General features: G+C 39.5%; 1 protein-coding gene across 1 annotated transcript in view; it reads left to right on the plus strand.

Annotated features, from left to right (window-relative positions):
• Positions 1–14,683, plus strand: part of SEL1L (SEL1L adaptor subunit of ERAD E3 ubiquitin ligase) — a 49,195-nt gene extending 34,512 nt beyond the window's left edge. Inside the window, exons 15-21 of the mRNA XM_034768163.1 lie at positions 567–654; positions 1,001–1,149; positions 2,512–2,677; positions 4,885–4,959; positions 7,518–7,690; positions 11,602–11,730; positions 13,138–14,683. Of these exons, the coding sequence (XP_034624054.1) occupies positions 567–654; positions 1,001–1,149; positions 2,512–2,677; positions 4,885–4,959; positions 7,518–7,690; positions 11,602–11,730; positions 13,138–13,341 (984 nt within the window). The 3' untranslated portion in view covers positions 13,342–14,683. The remainder of the gene's footprint in view (positions 1–566; positions 655–1,000; positions 1,150–2,511; positions 2,678–4,884; positions 4,960–7,517; positions 7,691–11,601; positions 11,731–13,137) is intronic.
• Positions 14,684–15,092: the final 409 nt, after the last annotated feature.

Genomic DNA, 15,092 nt, shown 5'->3' on the forward strand with positions numbered 1-15,092 from the left:
TTCCACATCTTTCCTAAAATATGGCTCCCAGAACTGGCCACACGCTCCAGCTGAGGCCTCACCAGTGCCAGGTAGAGCAGGACAGTTACCTCCCGTCTCTTACATGCAACACTCATGTTAATACACCCCCCAAGAATGATCGCTTTCTTCACAACTGCATCACATTGTTGTCTTGTTGACTTGCATCTGAAGAAGTGAGGTTCTTACCCACGAAAGCTTATGCTCCCAGTACTTCTGTTAGTCTCAAAGGTGCCACAGGACCCTCTGTTGCTTTTTACAGATTCAGACTAACACGGCTACCCCTCTGATACTTGATTGTTGTCTTACTCAACAGAACTCTTCTTTGTGTTTTATGTGTAACTTTTCTACATAGCTGGACAAGAAGCATTAATGTATTTATTCTCCTGTTGTCAGCAAAAACATATCTTATAAAGATTTATGGGCATATAATCCATTTTTGATGCACAGATGCATTCATACAAGTCCATCCTCATTTTGATGAGGATATATCTCCTTAGTGTGCCACCTTGCTAGGCTCTATAATGACTCAACCTGTCTTCCTGCAGAATTATGAACTGGCATTAAAGTATTTCCAGAAGGCTGCAGAACAAGGATGGGTAGATGGACAGCTTCAGCTGGGCTCAATGTATTACAGTAAGTGGCTTCAGAATATTGTTGCATTAAATATTCACTAGATGGCGCTAGGACAGTAGGAGTGTGTTTAACATATATGAGTCAGTACTGTATATTCATCACAAGAATTTAGACCACCTAGCACAAAATATAGTAAAATAGTCTTTATGTTCCTTCAGTTTGAATACTTAGACCTTACCTGATGGAATTTTTCTTAACAAATTGCCTTCAGCTACTGTTACTTAATTGTTTAAATTAAAAACACAAATACTATATCCTTCATTTTGGTTGCAATTCTGCCTTTGTGGGGTATTCATTCGCAATCTCTGAATAGTGTTGACCTTTGGTATGGCTTCTTTCTTTGTAGATGGCATTGGAGTGAAGAGAGACTATAAGCAGGCTTTGAAATATTTTAATTTGGCCTCCCAGGGTGGTCATATTCTGGCTTTCTATAATCTGGCACAGATGCACGCCACTGGCACCGGGGTGATGCGCTCCTGTCATACTGCTGTTGAGGTGAGGACCTCTCTTCATAAACTTACAACCCAGGCTAAGTTGTAGAGCTGCTCAGGAATTTTTCGATGAGATGATTTTTGTGGAAAATGCTGATTTGTCAAAAACAAAACTGTTCGTGAGAAGCGATCAGTTTTGTTCTGAAAAAAAATTGAAAATGTCTTGTCTTGATGCTTCTGAAATAAAAATTCCAGGTTTTTTTGTTAGCTTAAATTTCAAAACAAAAAATAATATTCTAATTAAAAAAGAGGTCACAATTGAAACAATGTTTCAATTGATTCCAACCAGTTTTTTTTTTTTTTTTTTTTTTTCAGACTGTTTATAAAAATCTTCAAGATTTTGACTTTGTCCCCATACAGGACAGGAAAATTTTCAAATTCTTAAACGTTCTTGGGACAGGAAAAGGGTTTCCCATGTAATTCTAGTAATATGTGAAACTGAGTGAAATGTACTGACTGTGTAAGTAAGTTGCAACCCAGTTGAAATCAGTGGAATTGTACACTTCTCCCAGTCCCCACTAGCATTGAATTTTTCCTGTTGAGTTTGAACCCTATTTCACAGTATAACTTGATAAATGAACAAGCACCTATATATTCCAGGCAAGGTTCCTGGATTCTGTGGCACTCTGCAGTGGCAGACTGGAAGTGTTGCAATAGCTTCACTTAAATGAGGGGAAAAAAAAAAAAAAAAAAAAAGCGGAGGCGGGGGGAAGATTTTTACTATGAAAGCAAATGATACAACCAAGATGGTAGTCCCTATTTATTTTGAAACTTGAGTTCTCCAGCTGGGGAGGGCTTCAAGATTATCTTTGTAGTGGAGAGCTAGAAACCTTTTTTTTTTTTTTTTTAAGCTGAGGTTCTGAAGTAATGTGGATTCTGCCACAAATTTTGTGGATGTGTGGGCCCTGTGCACAAAAACATGCAATACAGACAATTTTGAATTCTAAACAGCTCTTTCTTAAGAGACAAGAAAACTGGTGACCTAATTTTTCCTTATGCTGTCTTGCCTGGGATACGTATTCACTTTGCTTGGGTTACCACTTATTCTTCACACTGGTTGAGGTATGGGCCTCCTACAACAGTGACTGCCTTTTGGATCTAGAGTTATACTCGAAGAAACCTAGTGTTTTACTGGTTTGTTTTGAGGCTGTTGTATTCCTGCTGTACTTCCATTGTTAAGGATTTGCTATTAGACTATTAAGCCACTTAGGTCCTCCTTCTAAGTTTCTTCCTGTTTCCAGAACCATTACTGTCCACTTAAATAAACTGTTTCAAAGGCTGTCTAAGACGTACCTCCTCTTATCCTTTAAACAATAAACTTCTGAAGAAGCTCCTGATAATTGTGTATTCTTTGTTTTTTTCCTAGTTATTTAAGAACGTATGTGAACGAGGGCGCTGGTCTGAGAGACTCATGACTGCCTACAATAGCTATAAGGATGGTGATTCAAATGCTGCTGTGGTTCAATATCTCCTGTTGGCAGAACAAGGCTACGAAGTGGCACAGAGCAATGCTGCCTTCATACTTGATCAGAGTAAGGGGCTTGCTAGCTTGTGTCAAACAATAGCTCATTGTGGGTTAGTGGTAACTGTCCATTTAACATGCAATGCATCATCAAGCAAGGCATACCTAGGATTAAGTAGCTGGTCTGAACTAATAAGGTTTCTTGGAAAGCAAGAATTCTTCCCCCATCCTGACTGCCTCCTATATTCAGAAGTTATTGATTCTGTTTCTCTTGCCCTGTAAAGATATTTGTCTGGGCTGAGTGTTAATGAACATTTGAAGTCTGACATACCTGTGTTACGGAAAGAGAGGGTGAGACAGTGAGGCCTAGTGCTTTGCTTCTTAGTGAAGAGTTGTTACCCTCTTATTCTTGACTAGAAACAATGACAAATACTTAGCTGGGCAGCTGAGCTCTTTCATTAGACTTGAAAGAACTGCTTAGTAATTAAATCAAGCTTCACTAAAAATGGGTGACCAGAGTAAAGTCTGTTGCAATACAGCAGGGTTATCAGAACATATTAGAAGTATAGTGAAACATGTTTTTTAAAAAAAAATCTAGACATTTATCAGAAAAATGCTGGGTTCCTGCACTAAGTTTTGTGCGGATCTCAAAAACACGACTGCTATGGGTTTTGTGTAATTACCTTACTAAGTAAGTCCACCTGTTGACTGCTAATAGACGTCATAGTTTTGTTTTGTTTTGTTTTTAATGATGCTAACAGGTGCAACACAGCACCTTGATGGCTTCAGCAAATCTGCCTGCAAGACTTTCAGAGAGGTGGCCCGTTGGCCCATGCTAAAAGGTGCAACACAGCACCTTGATGGCTTCAATATCCAGAAAGGATACAACAGTGGCAGGGCATTTTGGAACTTGTTCTGTCAATATGTCTCAGTCTTGATCTGGAAGACAGCACCTCTAAGAGTAAGAGGGCAAGTTTCCATGGACTCTGAGACTGCCATTTGTGGTGTCACTCTTAAGAAGTGATCACATGTCCATTGGGGACTAGACTGACACTAATTCATTTTACATAGGGTATCAATTGCTGCCACATAATATTTCAAATTTGAAACCAATACTTTAGAGTTGAACGGATTTGAAATGGAATATTAATCTCTTGACCTATGCAGCACTTCCCCAGCCATCCCTTTGTGTGACACTGTGTCAGTAAAAGCCTAAAACTTCCACACGTTTCTGAAATGGATTCTAGCACTGCACACTGTGTGTAATTTTTCTTAACTACTTAGATCCTATCCCTTCAACCATGCTTGGAGGTTACACGCTTTTGAAACTTGTACCCCAAGTTAAAATAACTAGAATTGTTCCACTCCTGTGTTCAAAAACTGTGCTTTTTAAGGCCAGATTTTCAAATCTGCCTAGTTTTCATTGAAAACAGTGGGAATTGCTGAGGCCTGAGCTCTTGAAAAAAAAAAATCTGACCACTGTACTAGATGCCTACATGGGAGCTAAAATTGTGATAATCTGGCCTCATTAAAATTGCTAAGTACTCTGTTATCTGCAGCACAAGTTGTCTACAAGAGAAATAAACTTTATATTGTAACATGTCATATGTTTTCTAACTTGGCTGCTCTACGTGACTCCAGCTAGAGAAATCTAGGGAATGTTGCGCCATATGTGGATTGCCCCTTTGTACTTCTGGTCCACATGGGAACTTAGAAAAGGGTATAGAATGGGAGGCATAGAGGTAACTACACCAGCTTTACACCACTCAAAATTCTGTCCCCTTTGCACCACAAGTGCAGCATAGAGAAGAAAGAACCAAAGGTCAGAATCTGACCCATGACCTCTGAGGCACAGCCGTTTAATCCAGCTCAGCAAAGGTTTTTGTAAATGGTGAACATGGACACTGAGGCCTGGTCTATACTACCCGCCTGAATCGGCGGGTAGAAATCGACCTCTCGGGGATCGATTTATCGCGTCCCGTCGGGACGCGACAATCGATCCCCGAATCGGCGCTCTAACTCCAGCAGCGGAGGTGGTAGTAAGCGCCGCCGACAAAAAGCGGCAGAAGTCGATTTTGCCGCCGTCCTCACAACGGGGTAAGTCGGCTGTAATACGTCGAATTCAGCTACGCTATTCACGTAGCTGAATTTGCGTATCTTAAATCGACTCCCCGCTGTAGTGTAGATGTACCCTGAGATGCATATAATCAGGAAGACAGTATGGAGGTTCTGTGCCCTGTTCCTGCTTGACTTAATTACTTCCTTTTTTTCCTGCAGAAGAAGCCAGCATAGTAGGAGAGAATGAGACTTATCCCCAAGCCTTGCTGCATTGGAATAGAGCAGCCTCCCAAGGTGAGTCACAGTTCAGTGATGACAATTTCACTTTGGGCACCTGGTCTAGTTTATTATCTACAGGATATTTATTAAGTAAGTTACTCTCTCCTTTGGAATAAAACAAGTGTAGTATCAACAGACAGTTACTTTCTGGGTAGTTCCTTGACTGAAGTATTCTGCTGTCTGTCCAGGATTTACTCTTTATCCAGTTTTCAATATGAGAATTGGCTCACATACTACTTGAGTCTTCTGGGATTAGAAGAGATTCAGTGACTTTCAGCTCTGCAGTATTACACTTGCTGCCTATCTTATAGGCTTTCCTACTAGCACGGCTACTGCTCCCAGTGATTTCCCTTCTAAATCACTACTTTGAAGGATTTAGAATTACTTCGACAATAATCAGACAGTATTTTTTGTCTGTCTTAAATCTGTTTGATAGTCCTTGATTTGAGTACAAACAATAGCTTGCTGGTTTGGAGCACATCTCTTGGGGGTCATGACTCAAAGAACAGATTTATTTTTCAAAAAGCTGTTTTGCTGGCCATTGGCCAAGATTAAAGTAAGTCCTGGTGCTGTTAGAGAGACTGGGTGAGAAGGAAAAAGTCAGATATTTAAGATTCTTGCAGATGGCACATCCTCCCAAGCATATGTTGGTTTAACTGTTTCTGAACTGATCCTTGAAGGATATAATTTAATGATCTAAGTACTGACACTGAACTACGTAGACTTGCAGGAATTCCAGATTTAAATCCCTACAGGCTTGATTCAGCCTTTCATCCTTCCAAGCTAGAGTGCCATGCAGTTAACCATGATGACGATCTCTGGAATGGGTCCTTATAAACTGAGGCTCTGCACAGTGTAGCCACTGACTGTCCCATGGCTCCTTTCATAAGAGTAGAGGTTTACCCATGTGTGGTTGGGAAACTTGCCTCTCCACATCAGGTATGCTCTGTAGTGCTTACCTGGTGCCCTTCAACCCAGAGATATTTCAGTGGTATCATAGAGACAAGGTAGGTGAGGTAAATATCTTTTATTGGACCAACTTCTGTTGGTGAGAGAGACAAGCTTTCAATCTCCAGTAAAAGATATTACCTCACCCACCTTGTCTCTCCAATATCCTGGGACTGACACAGCTACAACTACACTGCATATGATGATACCTTCGTTTTCAGTGCATGAGGCATCTGGGAATCCTTCAAGTGAAAGGCCTTGTATAAATGTATAAATTTACATTATTTTTCTGGATAATAACTTCAGTTACCATTCAAACTGGCAATGCAAAGTGTGAAATTATACATAGGATCTTAAACAGCTTAACGTCGGAGGGACAGTGTAAAATGATCTGTCTCAACTTTGACTTGTTTTTCAGACTAGCTGCAAGTATCAATTGTTGTAAACAACACACTACTATTTGACCACTGAGACCTTGCCTCCTTGGCAGTGTGCCCCAAATCAGTGGCCAACCACTAGTGTAGTTGCAAATGCCTGGTGTAGACAAGTTAGGATATGATTGTGTTGATAGGGCATATCCTGATTAAAGCAGGGGTAAGCTCCACCACTGCAAATTGCAACTTGCCTTTTCTAAACGAGGGGTTTGCACTGGTGCAGCTATATCAGCAACTGGATACCAATGGGTTAAACGGGCAAGTTTGCAATGTAGACAGGGCCTAAGGAATTGCCAAAAAAAGCAACCCTGCTTTATATCTAAAACTTAAGTTGACCTCGTTACATAGGGGCTGTGAAAAAATTTCACACCCTGTGCAATGTAGTTAGGTCAACCTGAAGTTCATGGTAGATGCAGCTAGGTTGACGAAAGAATTCCATTGGCTTGGGTAGCAGCTCTGGGAGAGGTGTATTTACTATAGCAGTGGAAAAACCCCTTGTGTTGCTGTAGGAAGTGTCTACGCTACAGTGGTACAGCAATGTAGCTGCACCTGTGCTGCTGTAGCATTTATAGTGTAGACATACCAAAAGTCTTTGGGCATGTGGCACAGATCTACAGTGTTGGCTCCAACAAAACATTGGAAATGTGAGAAGATTGATGTATGAAAAGGACTAACACACCAACCCATTTGGCAATTATTTTTTGAAAAAGCTAAAACTGTAAAAGTGTCTCTTAGCAGGCGGGGGTGGGAGTATATTTTTAAATTAGCCAATATAAGGACATTGTAAGGTTAAAATATGTAAGCTAAAAAATTAGCAAATAAAATAGTAGCTGAACCATTATGCAAGACACTCGAACATGTTTTATGGCTTTCCCAGAGGCTTCAGTCGGTCTTACACTGCAGTTATTTTGCTAATACTGCTGTGAATATGGAACCCTTCATCATTTTATTACTTTGAACACTTACATGAAAGCAGGACAGTTCAGCTGCTGATGCTCTTATTAACACCTTGGGAATAAAAGATTTTGTGTTTTCATTGTGCAAGAAGAAAAATAAAGCAAATGATATGATTTACAAGACATTGAAACAAAATGCTTTTCTAGAAATCATCAGTGCATCTTAAAATGAAACTAGAGGCACACCTTGCATATCTCACTCGTCTTATATTTGTACCGTCTTTCCTCTAATTAGGTTACACTGTTGCTAGAATTAAGCTTGGAGATTACCATTTCTATGGCTTTGGTACGGATGTTGATTATGAAACTGCATTTATTCACTATCGACTGGCATCAGAGCAACAGCATAGTGCCCAAGCCATGTTTAACCTGGGGTATATGCATGAGAAAGGACTGGGCATCAAACAGGTGAGCACAGCTTGATATGAGTAATTAGTTTTATTCAAAGTATTATTTATTAATAAATATATTTGTATTGCAGTAATCCCTAGAAGCCCTAACTGACATCCGTCCCTACCGTGGTAGGCACTATATACAAGCCTAAATAGACCAGACTGACAACGGGTGGAAGGCAGAAAATATCATTAGTATCTCTATTTTGCAGATGGGGAACTCAAGCACAGAGAAGAGTGACTTTCCCCAAAGTTGCAAGATGTCTGTGGCAGACAGGAATTGAACCCAAATCTCCTGGGCTAACACTTCCAAAGCGTCCTAAGGGATTTAGGAAGAGGGAATTGGGTGTGCAAATCCTTTAGACATCTTTAAAATCTCAGCCCAGAGTCTCCATCCAGTGCTTTAGCTCCAAGATTGTCCTTCCACTCAGAGGTCGTGTTCAGGTGCTCTGGAGATTGCCCGTCAGGCTTTATGCATCCTTATTCTTAAGCAACAAAATAGTAGCCTTTACTGTCTTGCGATATTAGCTGTGATTTCACATTGAACTAAGCTATGATTCTCTCCCCAAACCACACTCCTTTAAAGAGAAGCCAACACATTTGGTTCCTGAGGAAACATTGTTCCTCACCATTTCGGAATCACTTTTAGGATCTAAAGGAACCTGGAAAGCATGAATAAATAGATCTTTTGGTCTAGTAAACCTCAACCCTATTCTCTCACTCTTTTGTGTAATGCGTGGTGAAGAATATATGTACATGCAAGAACTGCTCAGAACTCTCATATATTATTATAAGGGCATTTAGTAGCAACTTGTCTCTGTGTTGCCTATTACTTTCCATCTAGAAAGGATTCTTGAGACCTTTTATTTATTTATCTCTCACCTCCTTTGCAGCAGGTCTTTGAAATCCAGCATACACTCAAGCAAATGTTCTTTGTTTTTTTTTGGTTTTCTTTTGTTTTGTACCCCCCATCTCCAATGAAATTCATTCAGATTTCTCAGGGAGAAAACTTTTTAAAAAAATCTCTATTTCTATTCTCTTTCTTGGGTTCCTCAGAAAACTTTTGGCAGCATGCCAAGATAATTCATCATGAAAATGCTGGACCCATGCTGTTGCCAAAGCAGCAGTAGACAATATACAGAATACCTGGGTGACAAGGAGCCAGGCTATGGACCCAGCACATGTACTTAACAGTCCTGTCTCCCACTGTGGTAACATTACATGGGGCAGGGGAGCCCCCACCTCTGCAGGGGAGAAAGAAAGGAGCCAAGCCAGATTCCCCCTCATCCACTTCTAGCACCTGGCTCCGTAGACCCATAATCCCTCCCCAAAAAATCCACCCTTTGATGGCAGCCTTCTCCTGTTGTGAGCTAGTGTGATTAGTCCTATAACTCAAACAATGGAAGTCTGTGATGCAATGCTGAAGATTCAGGATTCAAACTGTGATAATTGGAGAGGGGGCGGAGTGCAGATTGTTCCAGATGTACAATTTTTGTTTACCTTTCCTTAACGTACACACACAAAGCCAGGAAATTTTATGCAAAAAAATGTATTTAGGTTGGCAAGTCAAGCCACTGAAAGTTAAGAAATGCCAGATTTGCGATTGCCTATGCTATCTTCATTCTGCCACCTTATGTGTATGCATTATGTATCTTTAATTGCACTGTAATATACTGCTTTTCCACAGAACCTCTACCATATTCAGTGCATAGGTTGGTTACACAAGGAGGCAGAATTATGGTTGCAATAGGCAACCGTAAATCTGTCACTTCATAATTTGAGTATTTGCGTTTGAAATTTTAATATTCTCTTACTGTGTGGGGTGATATGTTGTAATAATAATAATAGGCAGAGCTGGTAGCAACACCTGTTATGAAAGTGGCCCAATATTTCCCATTATAAGACTCTGTTTTCAGTTGCTGATAACTTTTTGCTAAACTTTAACTGTTTGGGAAGAAATTTTGCATGCTGGGTGTCTGCCTCAGGCTGAATACCTTGTGGAAAATTTCAGCCAAATGGGTCAGCAAGAAAGAAGCTTGGGAAATGTTTTTGCTCATTTTTAAAAAATCACACAACCTTTTATTTGAAAAGCTTTCGTGTCCCCATGCTTTGGAACAGGGACTTGAAATCAGAAATGTGCCTTTTGCCATCTCTGTGAAAATCTATTCAAATTTGGCAATGTTATAAGCCTTTCAAAAATCGTTACTATATGCTCTGTAGAGTTACTAAATTTTAGCATCTAAATTTCCAAAAATTGCATAGGCAGCCTTAATTCTGGCATTTCCTAAAATTTGATTGCTTGGCTTTGCAACCTTAATGTTCTTTTAACAATCTTTATTTGCCTCCAGGGAGGGGGGAGAGGGCGGGGGGATTTCAGGCAGCTTCTTAAGTATGAAAATATGGATCATTACTCACATTAAAATAGCATTAAAGAATTATAATAAGAAATTAGAAATAAGACTCTTGCCATTAAGAAAACACAGCAATTTACAAAGTTTAAAGGAAAGCCCAAGTTTGTATTTACAGTAATTAAGGATATGAACATACCCTGTTTTCACTTTCACTAGTTAGTCAACTCATGGTTTTTTTATTTAAACTCTTACAAGTGCTTCCACAGTTCAATAGTGCTCAAATTTTGAAGAGTTTGTAATAAATAAATAAATGGTGTTAACATCAATATTTCTAGCATTTGTCCCAAATGAGAGATGCTTGATTATGGATTTAAAAACACAAGTTTTCAAGGGATGGAGAATGGCTTGAGAAGAACTGTTTTTATTGCATTGGTTTAATATTTGAGAAAAATGAGTTTGCCATGTTGTTAGTTTTTTTTTTGTTTGTTTGTTTGTTTGTTTGTTTTTTTTAAACAAAAGTTTCTCAAAGAGACTTGATGAGGTGGGGGGGGATGCTGCCTTTAACAACTACTGGGTATCATTAATGTTCAAAATTGAGTTTGCACCTTACGAATGTATAGCAAATATTTTGTGTAGGGAACAAACTCACTAAACATTCTCCTTCATAAAACAGCAGAAGGAAATGGAAATACAAAATGTATAAAGCAGTGTATAAACTGAACACAACAGCTGTGATTCTAACGAAATGCACTAACAAACTTTATGGCTAACTTCATTTCCCTTATTACTGCTAGTATAGCACAAGTGTGAAAAGGGAAGTGTTCCCTATCACCTTGAACAAAAAGCTTGCTAGGGGAGATTTCTAAGGAATTCTCTCAACCTTTCTTTCTTTTATTGAAATTAAAAAAAAAAAATTGTAAAATAGCTAACATAACCCATTAGCACAAGGTGTATATAAGACGGTTTTCTATATTTCTTAAAATTCCAATATAAATTAAGGCTTTGTCATATAGCAGCAAGCAGAAAGATTATGGAGTCACTTGGCAGCATCTGCATAGTTTGAATCCATTTTAGAATGCAACACTATGAGGCCTAAAATACTGGGGCTTCATTGGTTGGTTGATATTCTCTAATGTATGTGGCCAGTCTGCTATAGGAGTGTCTGCGAAAGGAAGTTTTAGAATTAAGGCTCCCCTACTGCTTTGCAAAGTTTTGTGTGTGTGTGTATTAAAATACATTGATTGACAGCAACTCTGGCATCAATTTCAACAGTTTTACTCTCACACAGATATAAACCTAGCATGGATGTGGTTGCAAATACCTGGCCTGAAACAGAAGGAGGTGGGGTAGAACATATCTTAATGAAAGAAAGTTGGCCACAAAACAATTCTTCCTTTGAAAAGTGTGTTTTTTAATGAATGGGCATTATTGGCTTTTATCTGGCAAAGAGGCAAAGTCTAAAAACTCCTTTTGGTATCAGAAATTCTTGGCCCTGAGGTAACTGCCAGCTTAACTACCTTAATTTTGTTTGGGTTTCTTTGGAAATAGATTTCACTGTATTATGTATTAATTATAGGATATTCACCTTGCAAAACGATTCTATGACATGGCAGCTGAAGCCAGCCCAGATGCTCAAGTTCCTGTCTTCCTAGCACTCTGTAAACTCGGGCTTGTCTACTCCTTGCAGTATGTACGAGAAACCAATGTAAGTAATGCGAATACTTAAGAGTGATGGCAAGGAATCCTTATTCCTAACTCTGGAACATCTTTAGAAGTGGAATCAAAGAATCACATCCTCACCCTAAACTCCGCACCTTTTAGGATAAGCTTTTCTGCTCTGTCTTGTTTTCTTCTATTTCACAAGAGAAATGGAAAGGACTAAGGTCTCAATGCCTTTCCTACCTCTGCGGTTGCAGGAAACTGTGTGGGATATACTCATTTTATCCTAATAATTAATCCCCCAATCAGTATTCTAGACGCTGTGCTAATACTCCCTTCAGGAGAACTTTTCTGGCCCAAAACTTGATAACTTGTGTATGTGAGCAGGTTTCCCCAGAATTAAGCTTACCATCCCAGGGACAGCATGCCAGTGTTTGTTTGCTTTCCTTCTTTCTGGCTTGATCATACTGTATTTGCACTGCCTTATATGCAACCATAACAATTCCACCCCACCCCAGTCAGAAACTATTATCAATATGATTATTGTGCTGTTCTCTCAACAGGATCTCCACATAGTGCTTGGTGATGGTTATTAAAGAAATGTTTGTCTGGGTACTTAGATGGCCCCCATCATCATATTATCTGACTGCCTCCGATGTTCATTCATTTAATGTATTCCCTCAACACCCTTAAGGACAGGACAGGCAAAGGCTGAGAGCAATGATCATACCCATTTTGCAGAAAGGGAACTGAGGCACAGAGATTAATTGACTTGCTGATGGTCAAACAGGAAGTCTGGGCAGAGTAGGAGGTATGGATTCAGTTCCCAGAGACCTGGTTCAGTACCATAAACATAAGTCCATCATCCCCTTCTCTCTGTTTCTCCACTTCTGGTTTCTACTTCTGCATTTTTGTTCACGACATTTGGCAGGCTCCAGCAAACGAAAAGAAAAAAAGAAATAAACTTCAGCTTTCATTAGAAAATAAGCAAATGATACCTGAACTACTGCAAAATTCTTTTCCTGTAGTTTTCGTGCAGATGTTAAGTCTTGAGCGCCAATGAAGAAAATATGATATGAAGAAAATTCAGTTTGAAGGAGGAGCAGAACAGTTTCTACTAGTTAATATGGCAGCATAGGTTATTCTTGCCTCAGGCTTAAGACTGGTGGGTTAAAGGCTTTGCTCACATGAAAGATGTGTAAATACATAAGAAGAAGTTGCAGGTGTTCATTTTATAGTGCATAGCATTTTCTGTTGTAGCTGTTGAAACTGGAGCTTGATTTTGGTTAATCTATAATGGCAAATATTGGTACTGGTATATTAAAAGAAAACTGCTAAAAATAAAAAATGCAGGTGGCTTTCCCCAGAATTAAAGATGTCTGAAACTTCTACAACATTTCTGACTCATGCAGCCAGAAGAACATAATGGTGAGTTGTTGATTTTGTTTTTTAGATCAGAGAAATATTGTCACATCTTGACATGGACCAGCTGTTGGGACCTGAGTGGGACCTTTACCTTATGACTATCATCGCTTTGCTCCTAGGAACAGTTATAGCTTACAGACAGAGGCAACACCAAGCTATCCCCAGACCCGCAGGGCTGCGGCCAGCTGTGCCCCAACAAGAACCTCCACCAGAACATCAGCCGCCACAATAGCAGCAACAGGAATCTCAATGAAAAGAACTGTATTCTCCAGCAGAAACTATTTTCATTGTGATTTAGAACAGATCAATGGTCCTTTTCCCCCCAAAAGAGGCTCAAAGAAGCGCAAAATTCTGAAAGCTGCTTAGAATGATGCCTTTTTTCAGGGATAAGTAACTTTTTCTAGACTGATTTGAATGTTATTTCAGTGCCAATGGAATAACACAATCGCTTTTTTTGTGAAACACAAGTGTGCTACTACAAAAGTGATGCCTGCTATATCCAATTTCTCTTTATTCGAAGTCCCTTTTTCATCATCGCTTAAAGTGTGTGGAAAACATTGGCTAATAGGAGCTGGCCCATGTAGAAAGAAAAAAATGTTGGAAGGCTGAAAACCTGAACTCTGCTTTTCTGAGCAAAAAGAGATCCTCTAGAACTGTGAGAGAATTTGTTTTTCTTATCTGCATCCCAAGTATTCCTACAGACCTTATTTTAATTATTCTTTAATAATAGTTTCACAGTTTATGTAGTCTCATTATTTATCTTTGATGGCTTAACCTGGATGTTCCATTCAGAGGAAGCAAAAACAAAAGCAAAATCTGTAACAAGTGAGAAAATTTCTTGTTCTCTGTGATTTGCACTTTTGGGGTTTTGTTTTTCCCTTGCAGCATACATTTTTGCTAATGGCCAATCTCTATTCCAGAAGGTGAATAGGGATAGATTGCATTTGTAAAATAAAAGAATGATTTAACAAATCCTCCACAGAATGTCCTCCACAAACATTTGGAAAAGTGGTGAATATTTTCTTGTAGCCTCTGTGCAACTTGTGGGATTTCTTAGCACAAGAGCAAAAGGGCAATTTGTTAGTCTTCCTGCTTTATTTTTTTAATCTTGTCTCAATAGTAAGCTGAGAGAGTGGCTAACTGTAGAATGTAGCAAGAATTATTGTTAAGAAAAGACTCTGATGGGGGGGCGTAGCCAGAAGCCTTCTCAGCTCAGTTATAGGTAGACTATTTTTCTAGTGTTTATTTTATTAAAAGGTGGGACTCTCATGTTTCTCCAACTAGTCTTACAACTTCAGCAATCCAGTCAGTAAGTACAACGGAAATGACCTGTATCACAAGGTCTTTATGCAGTTAAATTCTACATATCTTGCTACATACACAGTGGGTGCAGCAGAAAATCTGCCTCTATCTGCTGAGCACATCTAGATGAAGGGAGGTACAAAGGGATGAATTCCAGCTCCCCACTCTTGGAGCTGAATTTTCATCAGCATTGCTGCATTTCAGAGTAGCCTAAGAACTGCTCAGAAATGTGCTGGTTGGTAACAGCCCCTCACTGGAACACAGGAGCATCTAGCTGTCACAGAATGACATGACATAGATGGCTATAGCATCTGAGGACTCCCCTTGATGGGGGAATCCAGAGTGGAGGTGGTCCTAATGGATTATGGCTCCTTAGTGTCACCAGAGCAGTGCAAAGGTGCCACACTGGGGTAGAGAATCTGACCCATAAACTCAAGGTTCTTGTTTTGTAAAATTCTTGATCGTTGTTTTAACTGATCATAACCATTTGGAAGCTAAATGCACAAAGTAAATATGGGAGAATAGCTTTCTGGGGGAAGAAGGCAGAAATCTGTACTCCTTTTTCTCAGGAGCAGATGTGGATATTTATTTCCATATTAACACTATACCCTGTGGATACACTATTTTAAAGCAAAATGAAATTTGAATATTCAAGACTCTGACGCTGCCTCTAGATCATAC

Source organism: Trachemys scripta, chromosome 4 (genome assembly GCF_013100865.1).
Source record: "Trachemys scripta elegans isolate TJP31775 chromosome 4, CAS_Tse_1.0, whole genome shotgun sequence".
Taxonomy (NCBI): domain Eukaryota; kingdom Metazoa; phylum Chordata; order Testudines; family Emydidae; genus Trachemys; species Trachemys scripta.